This window comes from Delphinapterus leucas, chromosome 2 (assembly GCF_059928025.1).
Source record: "Delphinapterus leucas isolate spDelLeu-1000000601 "Yukka" chromosome 2, BTC_Dleu_Yukka2, whole genome shotgun sequence".
In the NCBI taxonomy this organism is placed as follows: Eukaryota; Metazoa; Chordata; class Mammalia; order Artiodactyla; family Monodontidae; genus Delphinapterus; species Delphinapterus leucas.
The window spans coordinates 70,555,237-70,582,717 of NC_143130.1; the positions used below are offsets into that span (position 1 = coordinate 70,555,237).

Genomic DNA, 27,481 nt, shown 5'->3' on the forward strand with positions numbered 1-27,481 from the left:
TGAAAGAAATGGATATGTGTGCACATAATATGACCTGGAAGTCCATTGACGAAGTTCTCAGTGGTGGTGTGGGCAGAAAGGAGAGGGACAGGGAAAAGGGACAAAACTTTTCACTTATTTTCTATACTTCTGTACATGAAAAGAAAAATTTTTTAAGTCATGACATTTATGACCAAGGAGAGACATTTTTTTAAAAGCTTAACTAATGAGGGCAATGGGTAGACTAAAGGCTGCTTCCCCTGACAGTAGTCAGGAAGGCTTTAGCAAAGTGCCAAGCCCTGAGTAACAGATTCAATTGATGTGAAGAAAAGTGAAAAAAGCATTCAAGCCAAGGTAAAAATATATGATCAGAGTGTTGGGGCAGTGCATTCTTCAAAAATATCAAGGAAGACAAACACTGAGACACTGTTCTAGATTAACAGAGACTAAACAGACATGACAACTAAATGCAACGTATAACCCAAGACTGGATGCTGGACTAGAAAATTTTTTTCTTTTGGTCTGTAAAGGGTATTATTGGACAACTGGCAAAATCTGAATAAGGACTGTTGATTAGATAATAATGATGTATCAATGCTAATTTTCTAATTTTGATCCATATACAGTGATGATTTAAGAGAATGTCCTTGTTCTTAGGAAATACACACCTGGAGTAATTAGGAGTAAAGGGTCATGATATTTGCAACTAATTCTCAAATGTTTCAGGAAAAAAATCTGTACATATATATTTAATCAAATATGGTTAATTGTTAACAACTGGGAAATCTGGGTGAAGCATCTTTGGGAATTCTTAGTATTACTCTCACCAGTTTTCTGGAAGTTTAAAATAATTTCAAAATAAAAAGTTTCCCCCCAAATATTTTAAATGATTTTAGGGTAGGAAACAACAAAGTATATCAAGATGATGATCCTCACAAGCCAGTCTGACTGATGCAAGTATGTGTGGAATCATGTAGACAATATTGAAAGGGCAAGTAAAAGAAATAAAATGAGAAAAATACAAACATCTGAGTTAGATTTTAGATTTTTTTAATTTAACAGACTGAGTTAAGAGTAATTAGTCGAATAAGGTACTGAAGAGAAGATGTTTCCAAGACCCTAAGTACATGGGTTATAAGTGCTACCTTCTGTGTGGGAAAATTAATCATTAAAAGCTTTAAAAATCTTTATATAGAAATAGCTGTAAAAGGAGATGCATATGTTTTTATTCATACACACTGACCCTGTATGCACACGAGTGTGAACTTACCAATTTCAAGGTTGACTCTTCATAATTAGGTATCAGATACAATGAACACACCACTATTATTAAAAATTTACTGGGGCTTCCCTGGTGGCACAGTGGTTGAGAGTCCACCTGCCGATGCAGGGGACACGGGTTCGTGCCCCGGTCCGGGAAGATCCCACATGCCGCGGAGCGGCTGGGCCCGTGAGCCATGGCTGCTGAGCCTGCGCGTCCGGAGCCTGTGCTCCACAACGGGAGAGGCCACAACAGTGAGAGGCCCGCATACCGCAGGAAAAAAAAAAAAAAAATTTACTGTAAGAATTTTAAAGTACCCATCATTATAGAAATTTTTAGGTGAGTCAGGAATGTAAGAAAAAGAAAAACTACCATTATGAGAAGTAACCGAGTAATTTACATACCTTGAGAAAGATGAAAAGAGGGTTGGAGCTAAATATGCAAGGATTTTAGTTGATCAAAAAAGACCAAGGGCAATATTAAAAATAGAAATGCCAAGGGAAAAACCCGATTTCCAAATACTAAAGGTCTAGAAGAAGATAAAATCTATATCAACTAATGCTGAGAAGTTAACATATTTTAATTGTTCTCACTGAGTGGAATGTACTCCTGAAAAATTTGCTAACACATTATAATCAATTCTGTGATATATTTTTCTATTTTAAGAGAACAGAATACATATCTATAGCAAATGACTTCTTCCAGGATTCAGACTAAGTGGCATTGCAATAAAACACATGTACTCTGAACAGTAAGATAGTAAAAGAAGAAAATAGGAAAATAGGAATAACTAACACAGAAGGAATAAAGAAGACAAAAATATTCCCTTAAATGCATATAAAAATAACATCAATAATAAAAACAATTTTTTCTTTGAGTAGTAGGACAATGTCATCTTATTTAGCTGGAAGTAATCACCCTCTGAGCTCTGGAAATAGGGTTAAAGTTCTCAACTTATAAGCTTAGCTGCATATTTTAAAGCTCTCCCATTAAAGATAACTCACCACTGAAAATTAGTCCCACAGAAAATGACTAATCAGAAAACACACAGGGGAAGGCATTCCACCATATTCAGATTATCAGGCAGAGAAAAAGTAAAACAAATACTGATTTTATGATACTTGCTAAATTTATGTTTTGTTGGACATTCAAAAAGAAAATATTATTCTTCCAACTTTTTCAAAATAGACTACATTTCCTTTAGAAGAAGAATAAATGCATGGGGAGCTACAAATCTGTCCATTGAAAATCTAGAGGGTATTATTGGTATTCAGTAAACTAGGTTTCACAACGACTTGACAAAGCCTTGACACTAAAAGTACTTATATCTGCTGTCAGTCACTCACTCCTTGACATGTCAAGTGCACAGCCTTTCAGGGACAACTTCAATCAACATTAGCACTCAAAATACAGTACACAGTGTCACTGCTTCAGAAATGAGAGGAAAAATAAAATGTGTTAGATGGCAGGGAAAGGGAGAAAGGCATTCCTCTTTATAGGAGACCAGATTCCAGTGGAAAGTGATAAAAATCACCGAGCAAGCTGTAAGGCTGAAATCAACCAGTTTATATGGATTTCTTTTTCTGGGAAAATATTCTCTTGCCATACATCCATCAAGAGAAAATTTGAACAACATATCATAAAGGCTGACAGGGGTCTATCCTGTAATGAATGTTGGGTCTGTGGACCTGTATAGCATGCCAGACTATTAGAACCTGGAAAATAAAGTTACTTGGGGGAGGAAGAGATGCCTAGATGTGGTTCTAAGACATGAAAAGAATCTGAAGCAGTTGTATGTGTTACTCTAGTATTCTCTCATTCATATTTCTCTTTTTTACTTTTAAACCTCATTCTCCCTTTCATTTCTTCCTCTTCTTTTTTCTCATTTTCTTAGGAAACCAGATTGAAAGAGCATGGGGCCTGGAGTCAAACTGCCCTGGGTTCTAATTATTACTGACTAGCTCCATGATATCTCTAGGCAAGCTGTTTACATTTTCTACACCTCATCTTGCACTTGTATAAAATATGCACAATCATCTATAGAGTTACTGTGAAGGGTAAATGACGTAATATTTGTACATAAAACATTTATCAATGATTTTCATAAAGAAGTACTCAATATACACCTATTTCCCTCCTCTCTCCTGATTCTGTTCCTTCTGACTTGGCAAAAGAACCCATGTGCTTCCTTGGCCTCCCTGAGGGAACTCAAGGGAATAATGTTGATGCTGTCTTCAGAACACTAGAGGAGTGATGGTCAAGGATACTGGGAACCCAATCAGGCTGTGAGAACATTTACTTTACAAATCATGTCCTACAAACCATCACTTTGCTAGTCTTATTTTGATTGGTAGAACCCTTCCACTGGTGTTTGTTAGCTGCAACAAAGGATTAACCAACTTTGTAGTCTACTAAAATTTCATTAAAAAAACACTTTGGAAGTATTATACAAGCTTAGGCCCTAGCAGAGTTTATAAAAAGTGGCAGATGAAGAGTAAAATTATCAAAAGCTTTTTTTTTTTTTACTCTGGCCACAGGCAATTTTCATTACTATGACCTGATAAGCCATAAAAGCTGGTGAAATTGGACACATTTTAGAAAAAAAAAAAACAGCCTGATGTTTTAAAATGTAAGGGTTAAATACAAATAATGCTTTGGCTAGCACTTATTTCAAATGCCTTTCACTAAAATCACTGTCATATTTTCAATTAGGTAAGCCCTGCATTGAAGCTGGATTTTTTTTTTTTGCTGACTCCATTCACTTCACAGGCTTCCCACTCCAGTAGAAATGAAAAGACCGATGGCCTTGTGTGGCTGCCCTACACAAGAGGGAGGCAAGATTTATGAAATCCAGGAAGAACAAGCTTCTCTACTGAAGAAGGCAGATTCCTATTTTAGCCAAGTTTGATAGATAATTGAGTACAGAACTCATATACTTTTTGCTTTTTCAATTGGTATTCCTCCTTTTTTTTTTTGCCCTTTAATATACATGTTTTTAAACTTTAGAGCTAAGAAATGCCAAAAGCCACAAAGCATTCATTCCCCCCTGAGATTAAAAGAGGAAATGAAACATTTTTATTTTCATCTAAAATAGTGCTTTAAGTAGTCAAATTTCATACTCATCTATCTAAACATGTAGATTAGAAGCTACTTAGCAGCAATAGCATCAGGAAAGAAAGTTCTCATCACCCTGGACAGTTCTCACTAATAATTAGAAAGAAAAAAGGAAAGCTGTGAATTACAATGAACTAAGACTAAATAAGTGTCCATGTTGGATTAAAGGATCTGTGTTGTCAGTTTGATGTATAATGAATGTGAAAATCAGCCATTTAATTAAATGGTACATGGTATAATCACTTTGTTCTGCACTAAACTGCTTAAGTTATCAGAGCGCCTTTAGTTTAGCAACTGTTTACTATTACACCACCCACCACTTCTCTTAGACACTGTTTAGCCTATGTTATTCCAAATTTGAAATCTGGAGTTTATATAGTAATGTTAATTTAGTTGATATAGTTCATCGGTTTAAATTAGTGAATATAGAAAAGAGGAAATCACAAAGGTATAAATTCCAGATATACGTGGTGAAAAAATTAAAAACCAAGTACATAAAAAGTCTGCAAAAATCTTTAAGACTAAAGTACTATTTTCTTATAGATGGTTTTATTTTAATAATTTAGGCTTTAAAAGTATTTTCTAATCATATGCCTATAACTACAAAATGTCCTTAAAACAGCTTTCTTTCCAAAGAACATGGAAATTTTACTGGTTAACAAGAGTAGTAAGGTCCCTGCAGATACATGAAACTAGAACAGGTCAGAATATGCAGGAAATTCCCTGGCAGTCCAGTGGTTAGGACCTGGCCCTTTCACTGACAGGGCCCAGGTTCGATCCCTGGTCAGGGAACTAAGATCCTGCAAGCCACACGGCGTGGCCAAAAAAAAGAATATCCATAAGCCTGAAAACTGTCATGTGTCTATGTCATTATTGTAGGTTAGTCTATGAAAAGAAGAAAGGACAAAAATGGTAAGAGAGTTAAGAAGGCCCTGGCAGTCAGCATGGATTGAAGAAAAAGAAAAAAAAAAAAATCCTGAGGATATAAAGAGAATAATGTTTGACTATAGAGATTAAATCACCCAAATTTCATAGAGTTGAAGCCATATACTCACCGCCACTGCAATTCTTCCAAGGACATGCTCTGGAATTTTTCTATATACATCCAAAGATCCCCCTGTAGAAACAAACATGTTGTGTTACAACAAATGAAACTACTAAAAAAGTGCACTGGGCCCATCCTCTGTGGATCCATTGTAGGACTTCTTTTTCTCTACTGACATCATGCACTGGATGTCTAGGGTAAAATTAGCTTTTTAGTCCAGTTTTATCAATATTTATGACATAATCATACTTCCAGATGAAGCATAACTACATACTTTCATTTTATTCTCAAGTGTATAATCGTACACATGTAAAAACTGAAGGAAAGTAGTGAAGGACAGGCTAAGAATCTGTACTTTATGTAAACTTAAATACATACGCAAAACTAAAGGTCAATAGGACAATCATATCTAGGCATCTAGCTTGTGTTAACAGTTTTCTCAAAGGTAAACCAGGACCCTATCTTAGAATTTTCATATTAACCAAACAAAAGCTGGTACGTATAAAATTCAAAATACACATAAAAACTAATAAAGAAAAATAGTTATGTTAACATCTATCTAAATGAATGTTACCCTTCAAATTAGGTACCATGACAAGCAATCAACATATTCCAAAGATACTATCTTAGAACAAAATGGTTTTTTTCTTTTTTGGAAATTCTCTTTGATACAATTTTGAAAACTACTTTATGAGGTTAAAAAGAACTCTTTATGTCGTAACATTTTTTCACTAAAATGGTATTCACTAACATCCTTCACCTTTACCAAATTCAGCTTTTGGTGGTTTCCAAACAACAAAATCACTAGATTGTGAACATGATAAAGGCAGGGGTCATGTTGTTTGTTTTTAATTTTTCATCAACCTAGAAATCAGCACAACTAACAGAGAGTAGATATTCAATAAATATCTGTCAGATGAATAAATAAATTTAAATTGCCATGAATTTTATCAGCTAGGTTAAGTTGCTCTGAAAACAGTTTCAAAAGAAGGGACTGCAAACCATCTGCAGCAATAATAACATCATTAAAATAATGGCATAACTTTCCCAGGAAACTATTTCAAAGGAACCAGTATTCATTTGGAAGTATAAATTTGAGTATGCTTGTTAAATTTTTAATCTTATACAAGTAGTATAAGAATTTCAGGAAGAGATGCAAAGAACCACTACTTTACTCATATTAATGATATGATTATATGAGAACTATTTTAATCACATGTAATAACCTTTCTTTGAGTCAAGGTGAGGTGTACAGTCTTTCAGTTCCATACAGGAATTATCCAATATATTTGAGAAACAATTTTTGTTTCTATCAGAGGCTAAAAATTCATACTTAACAATTTTACCACTGGATGCTTTATAAGTATGCCTCGTAAGATGTTAACATGGAGCATATTATCCTTTTCAAATGCAGTTAAGTCTATTTTGCAAATATAAATATTTTTATGTCAAGTTTTCCTAAAGTTGAACAGAGAAAAAATTATTTTTCCCTGTAAAAAATATTATATCAATATATATTCCATATATATAAAGATACTGGCTTTGTATTTATCTTGTTTAAAGCAGGAAAATGATCACTTCTTTCATTAACTTTGGCTTGTAGTTTCCAGATTCTGACAAGAAGCTGGAAAACCACAGTGTTAGTAAACCTTATGCTTTGGTTCTGGGTGCTACCAGGAAGAGAATGAAAAAAAGACACTTCTGCAATGAGGTGAGCCATCTTTATTTACTAAAATGGCATTTTTATTATAGATGCAAGAAAAGTGAAAACGCGGTAGAAAAAACATTTCATGTTCTCATCGATCTTTCAGATGAATTGGCAGTTGCAAGAATGAACAGTCTCAAGAAGATCAAGCTTTACATGTTGGTATTTGGAATCCTCATTAATGGAGTTTAGTGGGCCAGTCCCTTATGAAGTGAACAGCTTGAGTGGCTCAAAACCAGGAGGTGCAAATCTATTCACATACACTACTAAGAGGTGCTAAGAGAAGATTTATTTTTACATAGGATATAAATCAGGGCTTAATTAGCTAAATGGATAGTAGTCAACAAGCTAAATCAAAAAACCAAAGATTACATTACCTCCATTTTTAGTGGAACAAGACAAAAAAGAATCCCATTTTGAGGTAATTCACTGATTTTTCTAAATATCTACTTAATCTCAGTTATATCCCACTCTCCTTAGCTATCCATATGGGTAAATCTTTACGTAGCTGGCTTTGTGTCATCACAGATTCGTCCTGTCCTTGACATAATCATTAGAGAGAGATACTGTCAGAGGCAAAAAAAAATTGTGGCAGATCCACTTAGAATCAATAGTTCTTACTAAGCCGGATGAGTTCTCATGCAGTTAAAATAACTCTTACCAGGGTAAAAACGGCAGAGGGTTTTCAGTTGAATTTTTACTGAGTTTTACTATCATTTCTATCCTATAGGCCTAGGCAATCTTTAGACTCATCAAATCATCAAACATTAGTGCTGGAGGGACCTTAAAGGTCAGCCCAATGACTTTATTTGACAGAGGAGGGAAACTGAGTCCAGAGAGGTGGGTGTTCTCGTCACAGCCATGAGTCAGTTGATGCCAGAACTCAGAAAAGATCTGAACCTTTGAACTGCAAAGATCTAAAAGGTTTCTCCATAACATCACATAGCTTGAGAATCACATGTGAGCTTTCTAGTCTCACTGCAATGTGATATTACTATATGACACGTACTCAGAGAGACAGTTTAATCTTTGCTGAGGCATTGGTATTCAAGGCATATAGATACTCGTTTATCTGTTGAATGGTTGCTTTGAACCTTCTCCTCATGATTCCAAGGTCACTGGTTTACTCTCTGTGACCTGTCACTTCCTCAGGTTCCCTGGCCTCAGATCATCCCTAGCCAGTCATTTCCTTGCATGCCACTATCCACCACGGGAACCGGGAGGAAGAGTGCTAACAGAGTAGCAAAAAATCCATGTCAACTGTCAAACAACTACACATTTCTGTTGATGAACTGGGGCTATCATCTTCATGAAATTAAGCCAAAAGAACTCATGGGGGGGCTTGCCTGGTGGCACAGTGGTTGAGAGTCCGCCTGCCGATGCAGGGGACACGGGTTCGTGCCCCGGTCCGGGAAGATCCCACATGCCACAGAGCGGCTGGGCCCGTGAGCCATGGCTGCTGAGGCTGCGCGTCCGGAGCCTGTGCTCCACAACGGGAGAGGCCACAACAGTGAGAGGCCCGCGTACCGCAAAAAAAAAAAAAAAAAAACTCATGGGGTAAGGTCTGTGTTTATCCTAATACAGGGCTACAACATAAAGTAGTGCCTTGCATGTGGGATAAACAGATATGTAGTAAATGAACAAGTAACATTAGTTTCATATTCATCCCAACATTTTCCTTAAAATGATCATGATTATTATTAATACTAACAAAATTGAAATCTGGAGCCACAAGCAAAAATTTCAGAAACTCTCTTAGTCTCTTCCAGTTGAAAAAAATAAAGAGCCGTTTCTTTCTTTGCAACATGGGTTTTGGGGGAAACAACTTATTCCCATGATGGTAATCCAAATACATGTACACAGATTCTGAGATGCTATATTTGGGTATTTCTGAGTGAATTTAATTTTGACTTAATGAGAAGGCCTATCAAATCACTCCCCTACTTGAAACCTTCCAATACATCCTAACAAATTCAGACTGAAACATAAATTCCTCACCATGACCTACAAGGCCTACACAATCTAGCTTCTGCCTATTTCTCTGGCCTCCTGTCTGGCCCCAGGTCCTCTCATCACCACTCTCAAGTCACCACGGCCTTCTTGTGGGGCCTTATTACACCAAGCTTGCTTCCCACCTTAGAGCATCTATACTTGATCCTCTGCCTTGAAGATCTTCCCCATGACCTTCCCTGAGCTGGCTCACTGACATTAAAGTCTCTGCTAAAATGCCACTCCCGTAAAGGAGCCATCCCTTGGACCTAGAGACTGTCATACAGAGTGAAGTAAGTCAGAAAGAGAAAAACAAATATCGTATATTAACACGCATATGTGGAATCTAGAAAAACGGTACAGATGAACCAGTCTGCAAGGCAGAAATACACAGATGAAGAGAACAAAGATATGGACACCAAGGGGGGAAAGTGGCGGTGGGGGGGTGAGGGTGGCGGTGGTGGGATGAACTGGGAGATTGGAAATGACATATATACACTAATATGTATAAAATAGGTAACTAATAAGAACCTGCTGTATAAAAAATAAATAAAATTTTTTTAGTTAAAAAAAAAAATACAAGAAGCCATCCCTGACCGTCCTGTATAGCAGCAGTCCCCAAACTTTTTGGCACCAGGGACCGGTTTTGTGGAAGACAATTTTTCCACGGACAGTGGGGTGTGGGGATGGTTCAGGCAGTAATGTGAGCAATGGGGAGCGGCAGATGAAGCTTTGCTTGCTCGCCTGCCGCTCACCTCCTGCTGTGAGGCCCGGCTCCTGACAGGCTGCAGGCCAGCACTGGTCAATGGCCCAGAGGTTGGGGACCCCTGCAATATAGCACCTCCTCTCCTTATTAGTCATCATCTACCCTGCTTTAGGTTCTAACTAGACTTATCCCTCTCTGAGAGTGTACTGTATGTTTCTTGTCTCCCCTTCTAGAATTTAAGCCCCATACCAACAGGGATTAAGTCTTATTCACTGTTGTCCCCCAAGTTTAGAACAGTGTCTGAAAGAAAGTGCTCAATTACTACTTGGAAATAAACAACTAATATAAGATTAAAATAAATAATGGGAATTTACACTAACAGAACAGAACTAGGGTTGAGACAAAGTTGTCGAGAAGTTTAATTGAGATAGGAAGGGGAAAGAAGGAATGATAGAGGATGGCGCATAGTTTTTGGTCCATGTATTTTTGAGGAATATTTTGTTTATTACAGAGAGAATGAAGGTCCAAAAGAGAGAGGGTGGTTAATGGAGAAACTCCACCATGGGGATGCACACGTAAAGGGACTGACCTTAAACAGCTTTTCATGTGAGAGGTGGATCAGGTGTGTGCAGTTGTTGCTAAGCTATAGGTGGAAAAGCAAGGAATTATGAGAGCTCATACCTGATAGTCTATGTTGTCTCTAAATGAGAAAGAGGTAGGTAAAATCTGGGGGAGGGTAATAAAGTTTTACAGGAGCTGATGTGGGAAATAGCAGAGAAGATGGGAATGGGAGAACAAAACTTAAGAAGTAGGAAATTTTAGTGTTCAGGGACCAGTTAGGGTGGAGTAAAGGGAAGCTGCCAACAGCAGTAGGAGAAGGGCTTCAGGCAGCTCAAGTCAAGAGAGTGAGGAGTCTCAAAAAGAGAAGTTAAATATAGGTTATAAAGTGAATATTTTAAGATAAGGACTTAAAGTATTAAAATGTAACTAAAAGGTGATATCACTAAAAACAGCAGGGTAAGGTCCTCTGAAAATTCTTTTCTCCACAAAAGCAATGAAAAAACACACAAAAATTGTCAGAATCAACTTGTTCACAACTCTTGAAATTAGCCAAAGGATTGTAGCAACCCCAAAATTGTTTATTCAGGACAACGCTTGAATCTTGGTAAGAACAGCAAGCTTTGTGGCATTTTAACTTGCCCTATTCCCACTGCCTGATCTCCAGCTTCAGTGCAGCCTTGAAAACCAGCAGCCTGCCATCACAGTAAACTCCAGCAGCCTGATAGCCACTGCACAGGCAGAACTGATTTGGTGCTCCTTCATATCCACATTCTCATAAAAGTTTCACTTCTGACCTGTTTGGGGGTTCCCTGGAAGACCCCACTTGCAATGCTGTCTTTACTTACACCTTATACAAAAAACCTTTTCCTTAGGGGCATTTATTGAAAACAATTAGAAGCAATCAATTAACTGTAACTTATTGAGGTGGCAGATAACAGTTTAGGTAAACAATAGGCTAACCAAAAGTCTTAAAAGGAAAAGCTGGGGAATGAGATGTCAATAGAGGCTTTGAGGGACTTCCCTGGTGGCGCAGTGGTTAAGGGTCTGCCTGCCAATGCAGGGGACACGGGTTCGAGCCCTGGTCTGGGAAGATCCCACATGCCGTGGAGCAACTAAGCCTATGCGCCACAGCTACTGAGCCTGCTCTCTAGAACCGCAAGCCACAACTACTGAGCCTGAGTGCCACAACTCCTGAAGCCCACACGCCTAGAGCCTGTGCTTCAACAGAAGCTACCGCAAGGAGAAGCTGTGCACTGCAACAAAGAGTAGACCCCGCTCACCACAGCTAGAGAAAGCCAGTGCGCGGTAACGAAGACCCAACACAGCCAAAGATAAATAAATAAATAGATTTATTGGAAAAAGAAAAAATAGAGGCTTTGAAAAGCTGCAACATATTCTTGGGAATCTAGGATATATGCATGCACAAGGCCATGTGCATGCTCAGGAGGGCCTGGAGGAGGCTTTCAGCAGTCACCTTGGGCTGAACATGAGGCTCAGCACAAGCAGGAAGCAAAGACTAAGGCACAGTTATCAACTGGTGGGAGAGTACTAGACTTACCCCTCTCTGAGAGTGGGAGAGTACTGAAGGTGTGCCCCAACACACTCAGAACCCTTCAGCAAAGACTGGGAGACTTATTAGCCCCAGGCATTTAAGGAAATCTCTGCCTAATCATTAGCTGACCAGTAAGCTAACTGAAAGAGGCTTCAGTGGCTACACACTGGAGACAGAAACACTACAGAATAGTTTAGAAAAGTCACTAAACAAACATATCCAACAAAAACAAACCCTGGGGATGAGGGAGAATCTGATTTCTAGAGTTAACACATTACATAATTTAAAATGTCCAGTTTTCAACAATAAAAAATGAGACATGTAAAGAAACAAAAAGGTATGACCCATACACAGGAACAAAAGCAATCAACAGAAACTGTCCCTATAAAAGCTCAGATGTTGGACTTACTGGAAAAAAATCTTTAATCAGCTATGTTAATATACATCCATATAACTAAAGGAAACCGTCTGTAAGGAACTAAAGTATGAGGATGATGTCTTCCCAAATACAGGCTATCAATAAAGAGGCAAATTACACACCCTCCCAAACATACACATATACATACACACATATATACAAATCCCTCTCTCTCTCTCTCTCTCTCTCTCTGTGTGTGTGTATATATATATACACACACACAGATATAAAATAAAGTTTGGAGCAAAGTTTTTGTATGCTACTGAAAGGAAGTTGATATTAATCTGAAATAAGTTGTTGATATTAATCTGAATAAGTTAAGATGATAACTGTAATCTCTAGGGAAACCAAACATACACCTTAAAAATATAGTAAAAGAAACCACAAGATAATTTAAACAGTACATTAGAAAATATCTATTTAATATAAAAGAAAGCAGTAATGAACGAACAGAAGAACATAAAAGAAGACTTAAAGAAAACAAATAGTAAAATGGCAGATATAAATTCTAGCTTGTCATTAATTACATTAAATGTAAATGAATTAAACACTCTAACTGAATGAAAGATTGACGGACTGGATAAAAAAATTATCCAACTCTATGCTGCCCATAGGTGATGCACTTTAGATTCAAAGACCCAAATAGGCTGAAAATAAACAACGGAAAAAGACATAACAAGCAAACAGTAATCAATAGGGAACCGGAATGACTATACTAAATTAGACAAAATAGACTCTTAGGCAAATGCTGTGACTAGAGACAAAGAAACACATTTTATAATGATAAAACAGTCAATTCATCAAGAAGATATAACAATTACAAACATACATGCACCTAACAATAGAATGCCAAAATATGTGATGCATAAACTGACAAAACTGAAGGGAGAAACAGACAACCAAAAAATACCCCATTTCAATACCTACTTTCAACAGTAGATAGAACAATTTGCACTAAAGATTAACAAGGAAATAAAATACTTAACACCATAAACCACCTACTCCTGACAGACATCTCAAGAACACTCCACCCAACAATAGCAGAATACATTTTTCTCAGGTGCACATGGAACATTCTCCAGGACAGACAACATTTTAGGGCATAAAACAAATCTCAATAAATTTAAAAGGACTGAAATCATACAAAGCATGTTCTCTGACCTCTAAGGAATATTAGAAATCAGCAACAGAAGGACAAATTCAATGTGGAAAATGACACATTCCTAAATAAAAATGGGTCAAAAGAGAAATCACAGGGATTATCTTTGTGGGGAATTAGAAAACAGTTTGAGATAAATGAAAATGAAAAAAACAACATATTAAAACTTCTAGGGTGCAGCTAAAGAGGTGCTTAGAGGGACATGTACAGCTGCAAACGCCTACATTAAATAAGAAAGATCTCAATATCCTAACTTCACAGCTTAAAAATACAGAAAAAGAGGAGCAAACTAAAAACAGAGCTAGTAGATATTAATATTAGACCAGAGATCTAACACAACAGAAAAACAACAGAGAAACATCAAAGAAATCAAGAGTTGGTTTTTGAAAAAGACAAAGAAACTGATCAACTTTTAGCTACCCTGACCAAGAGAAAAAGGGATAAGACTCAAATTAATAAAATCTGGAATGAAAGAGAGAACATTAACATTGACTTTACTGAAATAAAAATGATTACAAAGGAATACTAGGAATAATTGTTTACCAACAAATTAGATAATCTAGATGAAATGAACAAACTTCTAGAAAGCCACAAAGTACCAAAACTGACTCAAGAAGAAATAGAAATTCTGAATAAACTTATAACTATAACTAATAAAGATATTGGTTGGTAATTTAAAAAACTACTCACAATATTATTCAGTCTTAAACAGATAGTAAATTCTGACATATGCTACAACATTGGTAAATCTTGAGGACATTATGAAAAGTGAAACAAGCCAGTCCCAAAAAAGACACTGTGCAAGTTCACTTAGCTGAGGTATCCAGAGTAGCCCAACTCATACAGACAGAAAGTAGAATATTCGCTACCAGGGGCTGAGAGTAGGAGGCAAAGGAGAGTTATGGCTTAATGGGTACGGGGTTTCAGTTTTGCAAGCTGAAAAGAGTTCTGGAGATGGACGGTGGTGGTTGCATGGTAATGTGAATGAACTAATGCTGCTGAACTACACACTTAAAAATGGCTAATATGGTAAATTATATATGTATTATACCACAGTTTTTGAAAAACTTTTGGGAAAGACAGTCTTAAGCACACAGTCTTGCTAATCCTACTTGGCCACATAAGAATAGGCCTTGGGGCTGGAACACTTGCTTACCAAGAGATAAAGAGGCCACATAACCTGTGCTGCGTTTATCTCCTTGTTTTGGAATATCTTTCCCTGTTTTAGGCTCAGTGTGTACTCCTTTGTCCTGATTAAGCATGTGCATCAATGGACCTTAGGCATACCTCCAGCTTTCAGGATTTCTGACTCCAGGGGAGTAGGGCAGAGTGGGGGGTACTTATGCTGCAACACAGATGGGTATGTGCAGGCCAACTGCCCTGCACAGACTGCCAGGAGGGACCTGCTGTTGGCCATTGGGAACTGACACCCACTACTAAAGCTGATCTTGCTCTGTCTCTTTTTTTTTTTTTATGTGAGTAAAGCATTGTTCAATCCAGTGCTTGATTGTATTCTGTTTTTCTTGGCAACTCCAATACCAAGATGCAGTGGGCAGCAGTGCTTGGACTTCTCCTAATGAGAGACAACAAATGCCACCTGACCACAAAAACTACTCACAAAGAAAACCCCAGGACCAGATGGCTTCACCGGTGAATTATACCAAACGTTTTAAGAAGAATTAACATCAATCTTTCACAAACTCTTCCAAAAAACAGAAGAGGAGGGAACACTGTCCAACTCATTCTTTGAGGACAGAATTATCCTGATATCAAACTCACACAATGACATTACAAGAAAAGAAAACTACAAACCAATATCACTTAAGAATATGGATGTAAAAATCCTCAACAAAATACTAACAAATTGAATCCAGCACCATATAAAAAGGATTATACAGGACTGATTCAATATGCAAAAATCTATTAATGTAATACACTGTAACTATGGAATAAAGGACCAAAAAACACATGATCATTTTAATAGACAAAGAAAGCACTTGACAAAATCTAATGCCAATTTATGATAAAAATACTCAACAAACTTGATAAATGACATCTACCAAAACCCCACAGTTAACATCATACTTAATGGTGAAAGACTGAAAGCTTCCCTTCTAAGGAGCAAAAGAAGGATGTCTGCTCTCACTACTTCTATTCAACACTGTACTGAGGGACTTCCCTGGTGGTCCAGTGGTTAAGAATCCATCTTGCAATGCAGGGGACACCGGTGCAATCCCTGGTCAGGGAACTAAGATCTCACATGCTGTGGGGCAATTAAGCCTGCGTGCCACGACTAGAGAGCGCTTGCACCGCAACTAATGACCCTGCGTGCCACAACTAGAGAGAAGCCTGTGCACTGCAACAAAGAGCCCACGTGCTGGGACGAAGGATCCTGGGTGCTGCAACTAAGACCCAATGCAGCCAAAAAATAAATAGTTTTTTCAAAAATTAAAAAAAACCCAAAAAACCACTGTCCTGAAAGTTTTAGCCAGGGTAGTTTAGCACGAAACAGAAAAAAAGACATCCAAAATGGAAAAGAAGATGTAACACTACCTCTATTTTCAAATGACATGATCTTCTATATGGAAAACCCTAAGGAATCTATAAAAACCTATTAGAGTTTAAGGAACAAGTTTAGCAAACTGAATGCAAACTGGTGTAAAATGGAATGGAACAGTTTGGCAGTGTTAAACATAGAGCTACCATATGACCCAGCAATTCTACTCCTACTGACATACTCAAGAGAAGTGAAAACATATGTCCACAAAAAACTTGTACACAAAAGTACATAGCAGCATCATTCACAACAGCCAAAAAATGGAAACATCGCAAATGCCCATCAGTGATGAATGAGTAAAGAAAATGTGGTGATCTATACGATGGACTATTATGCAGTCATGAAAAGTAATGAAGTACTGATAAATTTTACAACCTGCGTGAACCTCGAGAACATTATGCTAAGTGAAAGAAGCCAAACACAAAGGCCACATACTGTATGATTCCACTTAATCTGAAATGTCCAAAATAGGGAAATCCATAGAGACAGAAAGTAGATTAATGGTTGCCAGGGACTAGAGGGAACAGGGTATAGGGAGTGACTACTAATAGGTAGGGAATTCATTTCCAGGGTGATAAAAATGTTTTGGAATTAGTGGTGATGGTTACACAACCTTGTGAATATAATAAAAACCACTGAACTGTACACATTAGAAGGACGAATTTTATGGTATTTGAACATACCATCTTAATAAATACATTTTTTAATATAACAAAAATTGAGGATTCAAAAAAGGATGATGAAAAGTCATAAAGTAATGACATGTACTGGCTCTATGAACCCATTTTTTCTAGTCAGCCTCCTCGAATACTAATTGTCATACTTCCCATATGTTTGTAAGACTTTTAATTCTTGACATCTACTATAACTAATTTAGAACACATTATTATAGTAACAAGGTGTCAATGATGGCTCATTAAAAAGGCTTGTGGGGGGCTTCCCTGGTGGTGCAGTGGTTAAGAATCCACCTGCCAATGCAGAGGACACGGGTTCGAGCCCTGGTCCGGGAAGATCCCACATTCTGCGGAGCAACTAAGCCCGTGTGCCACAACTACTGAAGCCCACGAGCCTAGAGCCCGTGCTCCGCAACAAGAGAAGCCACTGCAATGAGAAGCCCACGCACCGCAATGAAGAGTAGCCCCTGCTCACCGCAACTAGAGACAGCCCACGCACAGCCAAAAAAAAAAAACAAAGTCTTGTGGGGAATGAACTAATTGTATTATTAATACACTGAGAATCCCCCAAATGAACTAAGTATATTTTTTAAATGTTGAGGGTTTTTTTTTTTTTTGGCCGTACCGCTCGGCTTGCAGGATCTTAGTTCCCCAACCAGGGATTGAACCCGGGCCACGGCAATGAAAGCACTGAGTCCTAACCACTGAACCACTAGGGAACTCCCAAATGTTGAGTTTTAATGAGCTAGACATTAAAAAATTGAATATGTGAAATTTAAAGACTGCTTTGATTTCAAATAGGTAAACAATAACAATGATGACATCATTTTACTGATAGGGTGCCAGGAAATTTGCATTTTGCCAAAATATTCAGAACAAAAAAGATTTATCAAAATAGAAATGAATAAAAAATAAAGGAAGGAAGGAAAGGGCTAGAGTCCAAAGAAAACTAAACAAATCTTGGTTAAACAGCTGTGTTGGAAAACAATTTCTTATCTTGCAATTAAGATCCGATTTCTTTCTAAAAGACACAGGACATTGCATTAACAGATTTCTTTAAAAGAAAATCTATTTTGGCTATTGAAACATTAAAAGAACAGAGCAACTGTTTTGCAAGTGAAGACAGATTGTATGGAAGAATCAAGTATCAAACCACCGATTAGACTAGTATTTAATCTATTTAAATTTTCAGTAAAAGTAAATGAACTTACATTCTTGAAATTATGGCTCGGCTATAAATATTTAACAACAGGAACCCTTAACACTAAGATGTTTTAGAGCATAAAGGAGGTAATTATTAGTATATTTTCATTATTTTTAATTCTACTTGATACCTATATCAAAACCAGGTCTTAAAGCACTCTACTCCCAAAATCACTTTTAAAGTATTATAAAAGGGAAGACTCACCATCCATGAATTCTGTACATATTGAAATTCTGTTTTCCACAAAAAATGCACCATAAAACCCTATGATATATGATGAATCACACTGTAACAAAAATAAGACAAAAGTAGTTAATAGCCTGCAAGCCAATACCACAGGCATACTTTATAAGGAAAAATGACCAAGAAAAAAATTACCTTATAAAGAATTTCCAATTCAGACATAATTTGCTTCTGAAGTTCCAGTGTAATATCTAGTAGTATGACCTAAATATATAAAGGAACCAACATTTACACATTTATTCACCTTTAAATTAAATATAGTCATATTCATTATGAAATATAAAAACAAAAAATATGGTGTTTCCTCTATTCATTCCACCTCTCTCCTCCCCACCACAACCTCCAGTAATACAAACTGTGTCCACATCTGTCTAACACTTTGTATTGGGGGAGGTGGTATACAAGTGATTGATGGGATCAAAGAAAAAGCCAGGTCTCAAAGGTCAGTATTAACAGCTTTAAAAGTCAGTTAAGTTATAACACCCTTAATTTATACATCCTATTTTGGTCACATTGGTTATTTTGAGAAGAGGAAGATCGTAATGACCTTGAAACCACTAAAAAAATAATTGTCTTGTAATTCAGACACTGGGCAAAAGCAGAGAGAATAATGAGTAAAAATAACATTTAAAGTAGATTTTTAGTTATGAGAGAAATAAGAAGTTTTAAAAATATGTCAGGTTTTTATATTCTTCCAGGTGGGTAATCTTTCTTTGCCAAAACTGTTATAAAATGTTGGAGCTTGAAGGAACCTCAGAAATGATTTCACCTAATTCCCTTCTTTTTAAAAAATTAATTAATTAATTAATTTTGGCTGCGTTGGGTCTTCGTTGCTGTGTGTGGGCTCTCTCTAGTTGTGGTGAGCGGGGGCTACTCTTCATTGCAGTGCATGCGCTTCTCATTGCGGTGGTTTCTCTTGTTGCGGAGTACGGGCTCTAGGCAAGCAGGCTTCAGCAGTTGCAACACGTGGGCTCAGTAGTTGTGGCACATGGGCTTAGCTCCTCTGCGGCATGTGGGATCTTCCCGGACCAGGGCTCGAAACCATATCCCCTGCATTGGCAGGTGGAATCTTAACCACTGAGCCACCAGGGAAGTCCCTAACTCCCTTCTTTTAGAGGAAGAAACCAAGGTTCTGAGGAGTCATGAGGCCCAGCAATGTCAGGGCCCCTCCCTGATTCCAAGGACCATGCACTTTCCAGTATGCCCTGAGGCTTTATGGTTCTCCTTAAAATATCAACCACTGAGTCAAATTCATAACATAGAAACGTACAATAGTATATTTATAAACTTACCTAGAACAAATTCTACTTTATTTCAAACACTTATTTTTTTAAGAAAGAAGACCATCAACCATTGAAATTTTACTTAGCATTTCCTGTGAAGCCAATTCAAGGGAAATTGTTTTTTACTTAAAACAGACAGTGATGATAATAAAATAACTGGAAGATAATTTCTAAGATTTGTGGCAGAGTTTCTGACTCTAGACATTTCTAGATAAAAACTTAACATTCAGGATTACCAATGATAGTCTAATTAAACACCATCCAACACTGAACCACATTTTGTATTACAATGGCAGAATATGTGTGTGTGTGTGTGTGTCTGTGTGTGTGTATACACACACACATATATATAATCAATACTGGAGGAAAAAACATAAATTTTGAATTGCAAACTGCTGTTAGAGCAAGGAGATAAAAGGATAATCTCTAAAGCACAGATTTTATAGTCCTGACATCCATTGCGGGGAGGGTAAAATGAGTACAAAAAGGCATAGCAGTTTCTATCAAGAGTTTGCTTTAGGGTTATTTACAAAAGCTCTCACTAAAACTAGACTGTAAGTGTAATGCAAAACTGCCAAGAAGCATTTAAACATTTCTCCCAATCAATAGTCATTTGCCACAATATTCACTTACATTTTTGTTCCTGTATAAAATTTAGCAACAAAATTAATTCATCTAGTGTTGTTTGAATTCTATGCCATAAAATATTAGAGCTATTCATCCTACTATGCCAAGTACAGGGACTCTTTCAACCTGAAAAACTCTGCTAAAAGGAGTAAGGTATTATTTACCTTAAAGCAGTGGTTCTCAACCTTGGCCTCACATTATAATTACCTTTATATCTAGGTGTTTATATAAATATATAAGGACACTTCTAACAAATCCTGATGCACAGGGCTTACTCCAGAATAAGGGAATCAGAATCTCTAGGGTTGGGCCCACATCTCTGCATTTTTAAAAAATTTCCCAGATAATTTGTAACCCATAGTAAGGTTGAGAATCCCTTATTTAATGTTTCAAAAATGTCGTTTATTCAGTGTTTAGTATGACTACTAAGATATACTGCACCTCCAGGCCCCCAATCAAGAAACAACATGATGCCACAAGGCTAACCAAAACCTTGTTATTAACCCAAAACTACCAGCTATGAACGTATTCTCTTCACAGAGAACCTTAACTGGGCTCCTATGGCCTCAAATAAAGTTAAAATTCTAGCATGATAGTCAAGGAATTCTTCCACAGTCTACCTCCAACTTGTTATTCTAGCTCCTTCTCCCACTACTCCTTACCACAAACCCAATCTACGTGTAAAACCAGATGATTTCTACAGGTCCACACACATATCCTGTGCTTTCCCCAAGCTGTTCCCTCCACTTGAGGTGTGCTTCCTTGCTCCATTCCATAGTCACTGGCCATAAAACCTTTCCTATCCTTTAGATACAGCTTGAATGCCACCACCACCTCCACAAAGCCAGCCCCAAAGTCCTCCATCAGATCCTTTATCTTTTTCCTTATCACAAGCTGCCTTTAGCATTAATACCTCATCTCCTAAAAACAGAAGCCTAGAGAGTACAGAGTGGTTGTAAGCCCCTGAACGGCAACGGCAACGACTGTCTTGTGCATTTTTCTCTGGTCCCCTCCCCCCATATCCAGCACCCAGCCCAGGGTCTTACTCAAGTGGTGCCCATTAAGTGATGTGGGACTTAATTAAAGTACTCCTTACAAACATAATCCTACAAATAAGAAGCTATTTCTAGACAGGAAGGAAATGAATTGCCTGATTTCTATAACTGAATTTAAAACCAAAGACATAAACACCAAAATAAATAAAATTGCCACACTGGCCTAACATGTAGCAAGTAACACCGTATTTGTGGGACCAATCCACTGCACCCTAATAGGTCTTGATCATTCTTGGAATTTGCTATAGTCCAGAATAATGGAGATTCCATAATGGTAAAAAAATGAAAATGTAATTTCTGGGAACTTGAGAGGGCAAGTAAAATCTACCCTAAAATGGAAAAATTGGGAAAAAAGCATGGCGAATACTAATATTTTTTTCTGAAGAACAAGGAAAGCATGAACTCCTTAAGTCTTCATGATTGTTTTTTTTTCTCCTTAGGAAGAGCTAAATTTTTCAAACTGGAAAGAATTTGAACATGAAGCATTTCCTGGAGAAAGGGTTAAGTGAGAAGCTGAAATACCTGAGTGCATTTCCGCTGCTCTCCACTACACCTCCAGGACAAATAAGGATGAGTTGTCAAGTTAAATATAAGCAGTCAAGTGACTGAATTATAATTTACTCTGTGCTCAATTTAAATTAGTGTGAGGCTATTAAAATATACAGTATAAATACGGCAATTCATCACAAGCTGTCATGGATGACTTCATTTATTTGCTGGAGTGGCACACGCTCCACTAAAGGGAAGGAGAGCAAAATCACAGGTCAAATTAAGCCGCTATTCTGTTTTAATTCGCTTATTTAATCTGTGGCGACATAATTGTCTTTTACAGTATGTACAACTCAGAAAGGAAATTTGGGAGGATTACAGTCAGTATACAAATGATTAATCAAATGGTCCATTTAAATGCTAGTTTAAAAGCAGCAGAAACCCAAAGCAGTCAAAGAATGATAATCAGCACATGCTACATACAAGGCTAAATTTCCTGGAAGATGGATTTTTCCCAATTAGAATATTTACAGTACTGGGGAATCTATTCAGCTCTACTCTTTCAAAGATTTTATAGACTACATTAACGGTATAAAAAGGTTCTGTTTGCAAGATGGCTAACAGTATTTTTATTTGTTTTCTGCTCTACTTGTTTGCAATCGTCTTGCTTAACTACATTCCTCCCCCGCCGCCCACCAAAAGCTAGTTAGAAACACATATTCATATACAGTCATCGAATAGTTATCTTTGAACTAGCATTAGTATCATTTTGAGGCAAATTTTTTTCTAAACTCAGTGATATAAAATAAAAATTCAAGATACTTCTATTCTTCCCAAAATTCAACTTTTTATAATATCTGAAATATTTTCCCGCCTTTGAAGTCTAAAGAGGTAAACACTAATACGCTTAGACACTGCAATATTCTTTAGACAAAAAAGTCTAGAAAATAAGAACATTTACAAGTACAAAAATTAGAAATATTTTGAGTAGGAAGAGAAAAGTAACAGATTTCCAAGGACTCTCATCTAATTGCTCCCACAGACATTCAAACTATGGGTCCAAATGACCATTTGACTTGGAAAATTAAATTTCCCTCATCATTCTATGCAGGCATCGGAGCCCTGCAGGTGATTCTGTTTAGACAAGGACTGTGATTTGCTGCTCTTCGCAATCCCTTTGTGACACCAGGCAGCCCCGTTTCACAGCTGAGGTCACTGAGAGGTTCAAGTGACATGCTTGAAGTCACACAAAAGTCAGGAGAGGGTCAGGAAAGGACCAAATGCACTTCTAACTCTTAACCTTTCATTTCACCCTTTAATATAAAAAAAAGCTAAGAAATACTCTGGGTGAGAGCAATGGTCCATACAAAGAACACTATGGGATATTCTGTATGTGAGCTGAACCTACTTTCAGGATGTTACTTCAAAAGATGAATGAATTAATTAAAGAACAAATGACAGAATAAAATTTATTTATTCAGTTAGTCATTCAACTAATTATGTGTTGAACATCTAATCATTACAAGATGTTCAGTGCTCTGTACTAGGCCCTGTATGCAAGGTTCTACATGAATCAATGAGTCAGACAAGAAGCTAAATAAGATCTGTTCCCCACTTACAAAGAGATTTCAGTGTAACAGGGGAAATGTACATGTATACTAATAGCAAAATACAAGGCACTATGTGATAACACCCGTAAGAGACATACAGAGAATTCTAGGGAGGTTCAAGGGAGAAGGTGAATGAGTGATAGATATACCAGATGTGACAGGATGTATTCAAGTAAGTTCAGTGGAAGAGCAAGCTTTGGAGCTGACCCTTGAAGGGTGTTAAGTATTTTGATAAGTGGAGACATGGGTGAAGGCATTCTAATTAGAAAGAAATACATGAGTAAAAGTGTTGAAGTGAGACACTACTTGGGTTCAGATAAGGCAATGAGTTCAACCTAAAAGCAGCACAGGATTCAGACACATAATGCTTCAAAAGTAGGCTGCTGACCTACTGTGGAAGATCTTGAGTTCCATCCCACACAGCTTTTACTTGGGAAGTAATGTAGAGCCTTTGAAGACTTTTGAGAAGGGAAGAGATGTGACTAGAACTATGTTTTAAGAAGCCAAATCCAAGGGTAGTGAGCAGAAATATAGTACAGAGCATGGACTTGAGGCAAGGCTGCCCTGAGTTCAAAGCCTGGTTCCATTACATATTAGCTGTGGGACTAAGCTACTTAAATATTCTGTGCCTCAGCTTCTGCGTCTGTAAAACGAGGATCCATAATGGTAGCAACTGCAAAAGGCCACTGTGAGCATTAAATGAGGAAAACGTATGTAGAGTGCTTAGCACAGTACAAATGATCAATAAATGGGAGCCTGTATTTTTGAGAGAATGATTTAAAAGCTGGTCAACATGTCTGACAGACAAAAACAAGCATCTGGATTTGCATGGTGACAAGAAAGGAAGAGATACTAAAAATTAAATAGCAACAACAACAAAAAAGAAACCCAGAAAAATCAACAGGCTTCTAGACATTAGATATCAGCTAAAATAGGACAGTGATCCCTAAGACATGGAATAAGATGAGTCCTATGACTGTTCAGCTTACTAACTAGACAAGAGTTTCCAGGCCCCGCCCCTGCATGGAACCCAGGGGGAGCTCAGCCACCTCCCTAAGCTGAGAGAACTGGGAGTCCGAGGAGGCCAAGGCAGCTAGAGTTCACTGGCAGAAGAGCAAAAGGAGACAGCTCCAGAGAGCTGCAGAGGGCCCCTGAAGTCTTCAGCTGAGTAACAACTAGCACGTGGATGTCAGGAAACTACCTGAGGCCAGGGAAAGAACCCCCAGAAAGAACCAGGACAAACAATCTCCAAACCTCACACTAGGCAGAGTTTGTGTTCCCACCAGCCAGGATGGAAAACCTGTATTTGCCAAGGCATTGGGGTAAAGTATTCAGAAGATGACTGCTTCAGCTGACTGGGGAAAATTAGTTCTGGACTAACCACTGGGATGGTCCCATCTCATAAAGATTAAAAGCAAGTCCTGAAAGGATAAAACTGTTTCAGATTCACTAAACAGCACCTCAGAATAAAGCTCAAGAATATTTACAGGAATGAGCCTATGCCATACGACTGGCATCCAGTAAAAAATTATAAGGTATTAAAAAATACAACCCCAAATGGGGAGAAAAAGCAATCAGACAAAACTGACCCCCAAATGACACTTATCATAGAATTAATAGGCAAGACCATTAATTCAGTTATCATAACTATATTCCACATATGCAAGAAGGTAGAAGAAATATGGAGCATGTTAAGTAGAGACATGGAAGATGTAAAAAAGACCCATGTAAACTTCCAGGGATAAACAGTACAACGTCTGAAATGAAAAATATACAGAACAAAATTAATAACAGAATAGAAAATGCAGATGAAAGGACAAAAACCTGAACATTTGACAACAGAAACTATTCAAAAGTGAAACATTAGAGAGAAAAAAAAGCCTAGAATAAACAAACAACAGAGTATCATTTTGCTGTGGGACAACTTCAAGTGACCTAATATAAATGCAATTTAAGTTCCCCAATGTGTGTGTGGGGGGGATACTTGAAGAAATAATGGCTAAAATTTCTCCAAATTTAATGAAAACTAAAAATCCACAAATTTCTATCTCAACAAATCCTAAGTACAGGAATCATGAGGAGAATTACATAAAAGCTCACCATAATCAAATTGCATAAGACTAGTGATAAAAAAATCTTAAAAGCAGACATATACACACTACCAAATGTAAAATAGCTAGCTAGTGGGAAGCAGCTGCAAAGCACAGGGAGATCAGCTCGGTGCTTTGTGACCGCCTAGAGGGGTGGGATGGCGGGGGAGGCAGATGCAAGAGGAAGGAGATATGGGGATATATGTATATGTATAGCTCATTCACTATGTTATAAAGCAGAAACTAACACACCATTGTAAAGCAATTATACTCCAATAAAGATTTTTAAAAAAGAGAAAAGCAGTCAGAAAAGACGTCAGTTCTAATGTACAGAGGAATAAAGATTTTAAATGATAGTAAGAATGAATGCAATGCAGAAAACAGTGAAACAAAATCTTTAAACTACTGAAAGAAATGGACAATTAACCTAGAATTCTGTATCTGGCAAAAATGTCTTCCAAAATTTAAAGTCAAATATACACTTTTCAAGACATGCAAAAGCTGAAAGTATTCATTGCCAGGACACTCATGCACTATAAGAAATGTAAAAGATGGGAGTCCTGCAGACAGAAGGAAAATGATACCAGACAGAAATCTGGATCGACACAAGAGAATAAAGAGCACTGAAAAAATGTGAGTAAATATAAATATTTTCTTACATTTAAAATGCCTTTAAAAGACAACTGTCTAAAGCAAAAGCAGTAACAATGTATTCTGGAGTTTATGAGTAAGTAAAATGTACGATAACCAAGGTGACGATAAGGGAAATGAAAGTATACCATTGTAAAGTTCTCACACTATAGGTAAAGTGGCACAATATTACTTGAAGGTAGGGCTTCTCTGGTGGCACAGTGGTTAAGAATTCGTCTGCCAATGCAGGGGACACGGGTTCGAGCCCTGGTCCGGGAAGATCCCACATGTCGCGGAGCAACTAAGCCTGTGCGCCACAACTACTGAGCCCACGCGCCACAACTACTGAAGCCCATGTGCCTAGAGCCTGTGCTCCGCAACAAGAGAAACCACCGTAATGAGAAGCCTGTGCCCGGCAATGAAGAGTAGCCCCGCTCGCTGCAACTAGAGAAAGCCCACATGCAGCAACAAAGACCCAACACAGCCAAAAATATATAAATAAAAAATAAATTAAAATTACTTGAAGGTAGACTATGATAAATTAAAGATGTATACTATAAACTCTAAAGCAGCTGCTTAAAAAAAGGACATACAGACAGAATAAATAGAAAACAAAGAGCAAATTGATATACTTAAATCCAACCATATCAATAATCATATGAGATGTAAATGATCTAAATATCTCAATTAAAAAACAGAGATTATCAGACTGGATTAAAATACAAGACCCAACTATATGCTGCCTACAATAAATCCATCCCAAATATAAAGATACAACAGGTTAGAAGTAAAAGGCTGTATCATGCTAACACTAGTCAAAGTAAAGCTGGAGTAGCTATATTAACATCAGACAATGTTGATTTCAGAGCAAAGAATATTACCATGGATAAAGAAGATCACTTCATAACGATAAAGGGGCCAATTCATCAAGAGGACATAACAATCCTAAATAACCTAACAGATCTTCAAAAAATATGAAGTAAAAAATGATAGAATTTCAAGAAAAAATAGACAAATACACAATTGTTCCTGCAGATTTCAACACCCTTCTTTCTTGTTGATAGGACAAGTAGATAAAAAATCAGTAAAGATACAGAAATTTGGAACAACACTAACAGCCAACTTAATCTAACTGACATTTATCCTACATCGTATACAACAGACTATACATTCTTTTCATGTGCACAGGGAAGACTTACCAAGATAAGTCATATTCTGGGCCAAAAAATAAACATCAATAAACTTAAAATAATTCCAGTTATACAAAGTATGTTCCCTGACCACAATGGATTTAAATTAGAAATCAGTAACAGAAAGATATCTGGAAAAATCCCCAAATATTTGGAAACTAAATAACACTCCTAAGATTTAATTAAAAAAACTCTGCCTGTTTTAAAGAAATGATACATTTCTTTCTCTTAGGATATGACTATTATATAAGCAAAAATGGTTTTTGCCTTCACTGCCAAGAAGCTCAGGGCTAAACAAAAAGTTTAAACACAATAATCATATCTACTCAAATCATTCATT

The 27,481-nt window shown here is 37.2% G+C and overlaps 1 protein-coding gene across 5 annotated transcripts in view; it reads right to left on the bottom strand.

Moving 5' to 3' along the window:
• MAP2K5 (mitogen-activated protein kinase kinase 5) overlaps window positions 1–27,481 on the bottom strand; it is a 268,367-nt gene that overhangs the window by 156,651 nt on the left and 84,235 nt on the right. For all 5 annotated transcript variants that reach the window (XM_089907071.1, XM_022579868.3, XM_022579867.2 and 2 more), the window contains 3 exons: window positions 18,303–18,371; window positions 18,129–18,210; window positions 5,410–5,471 (listed from right to left, as the gene is read on the bottom strand). In XM_089907071.1, coding sequence (XP_089763197.1) covers window positions 5,410–5,471; window positions 18,129–18,210; window positions 18,303–18,371 — 213 coding nt within the window. The remainder of the gene's footprint in view (window positions 1–5,409; window positions 5,472–18,128; window positions 18,211–18,302; window positions 18,372–27,481) is intronic.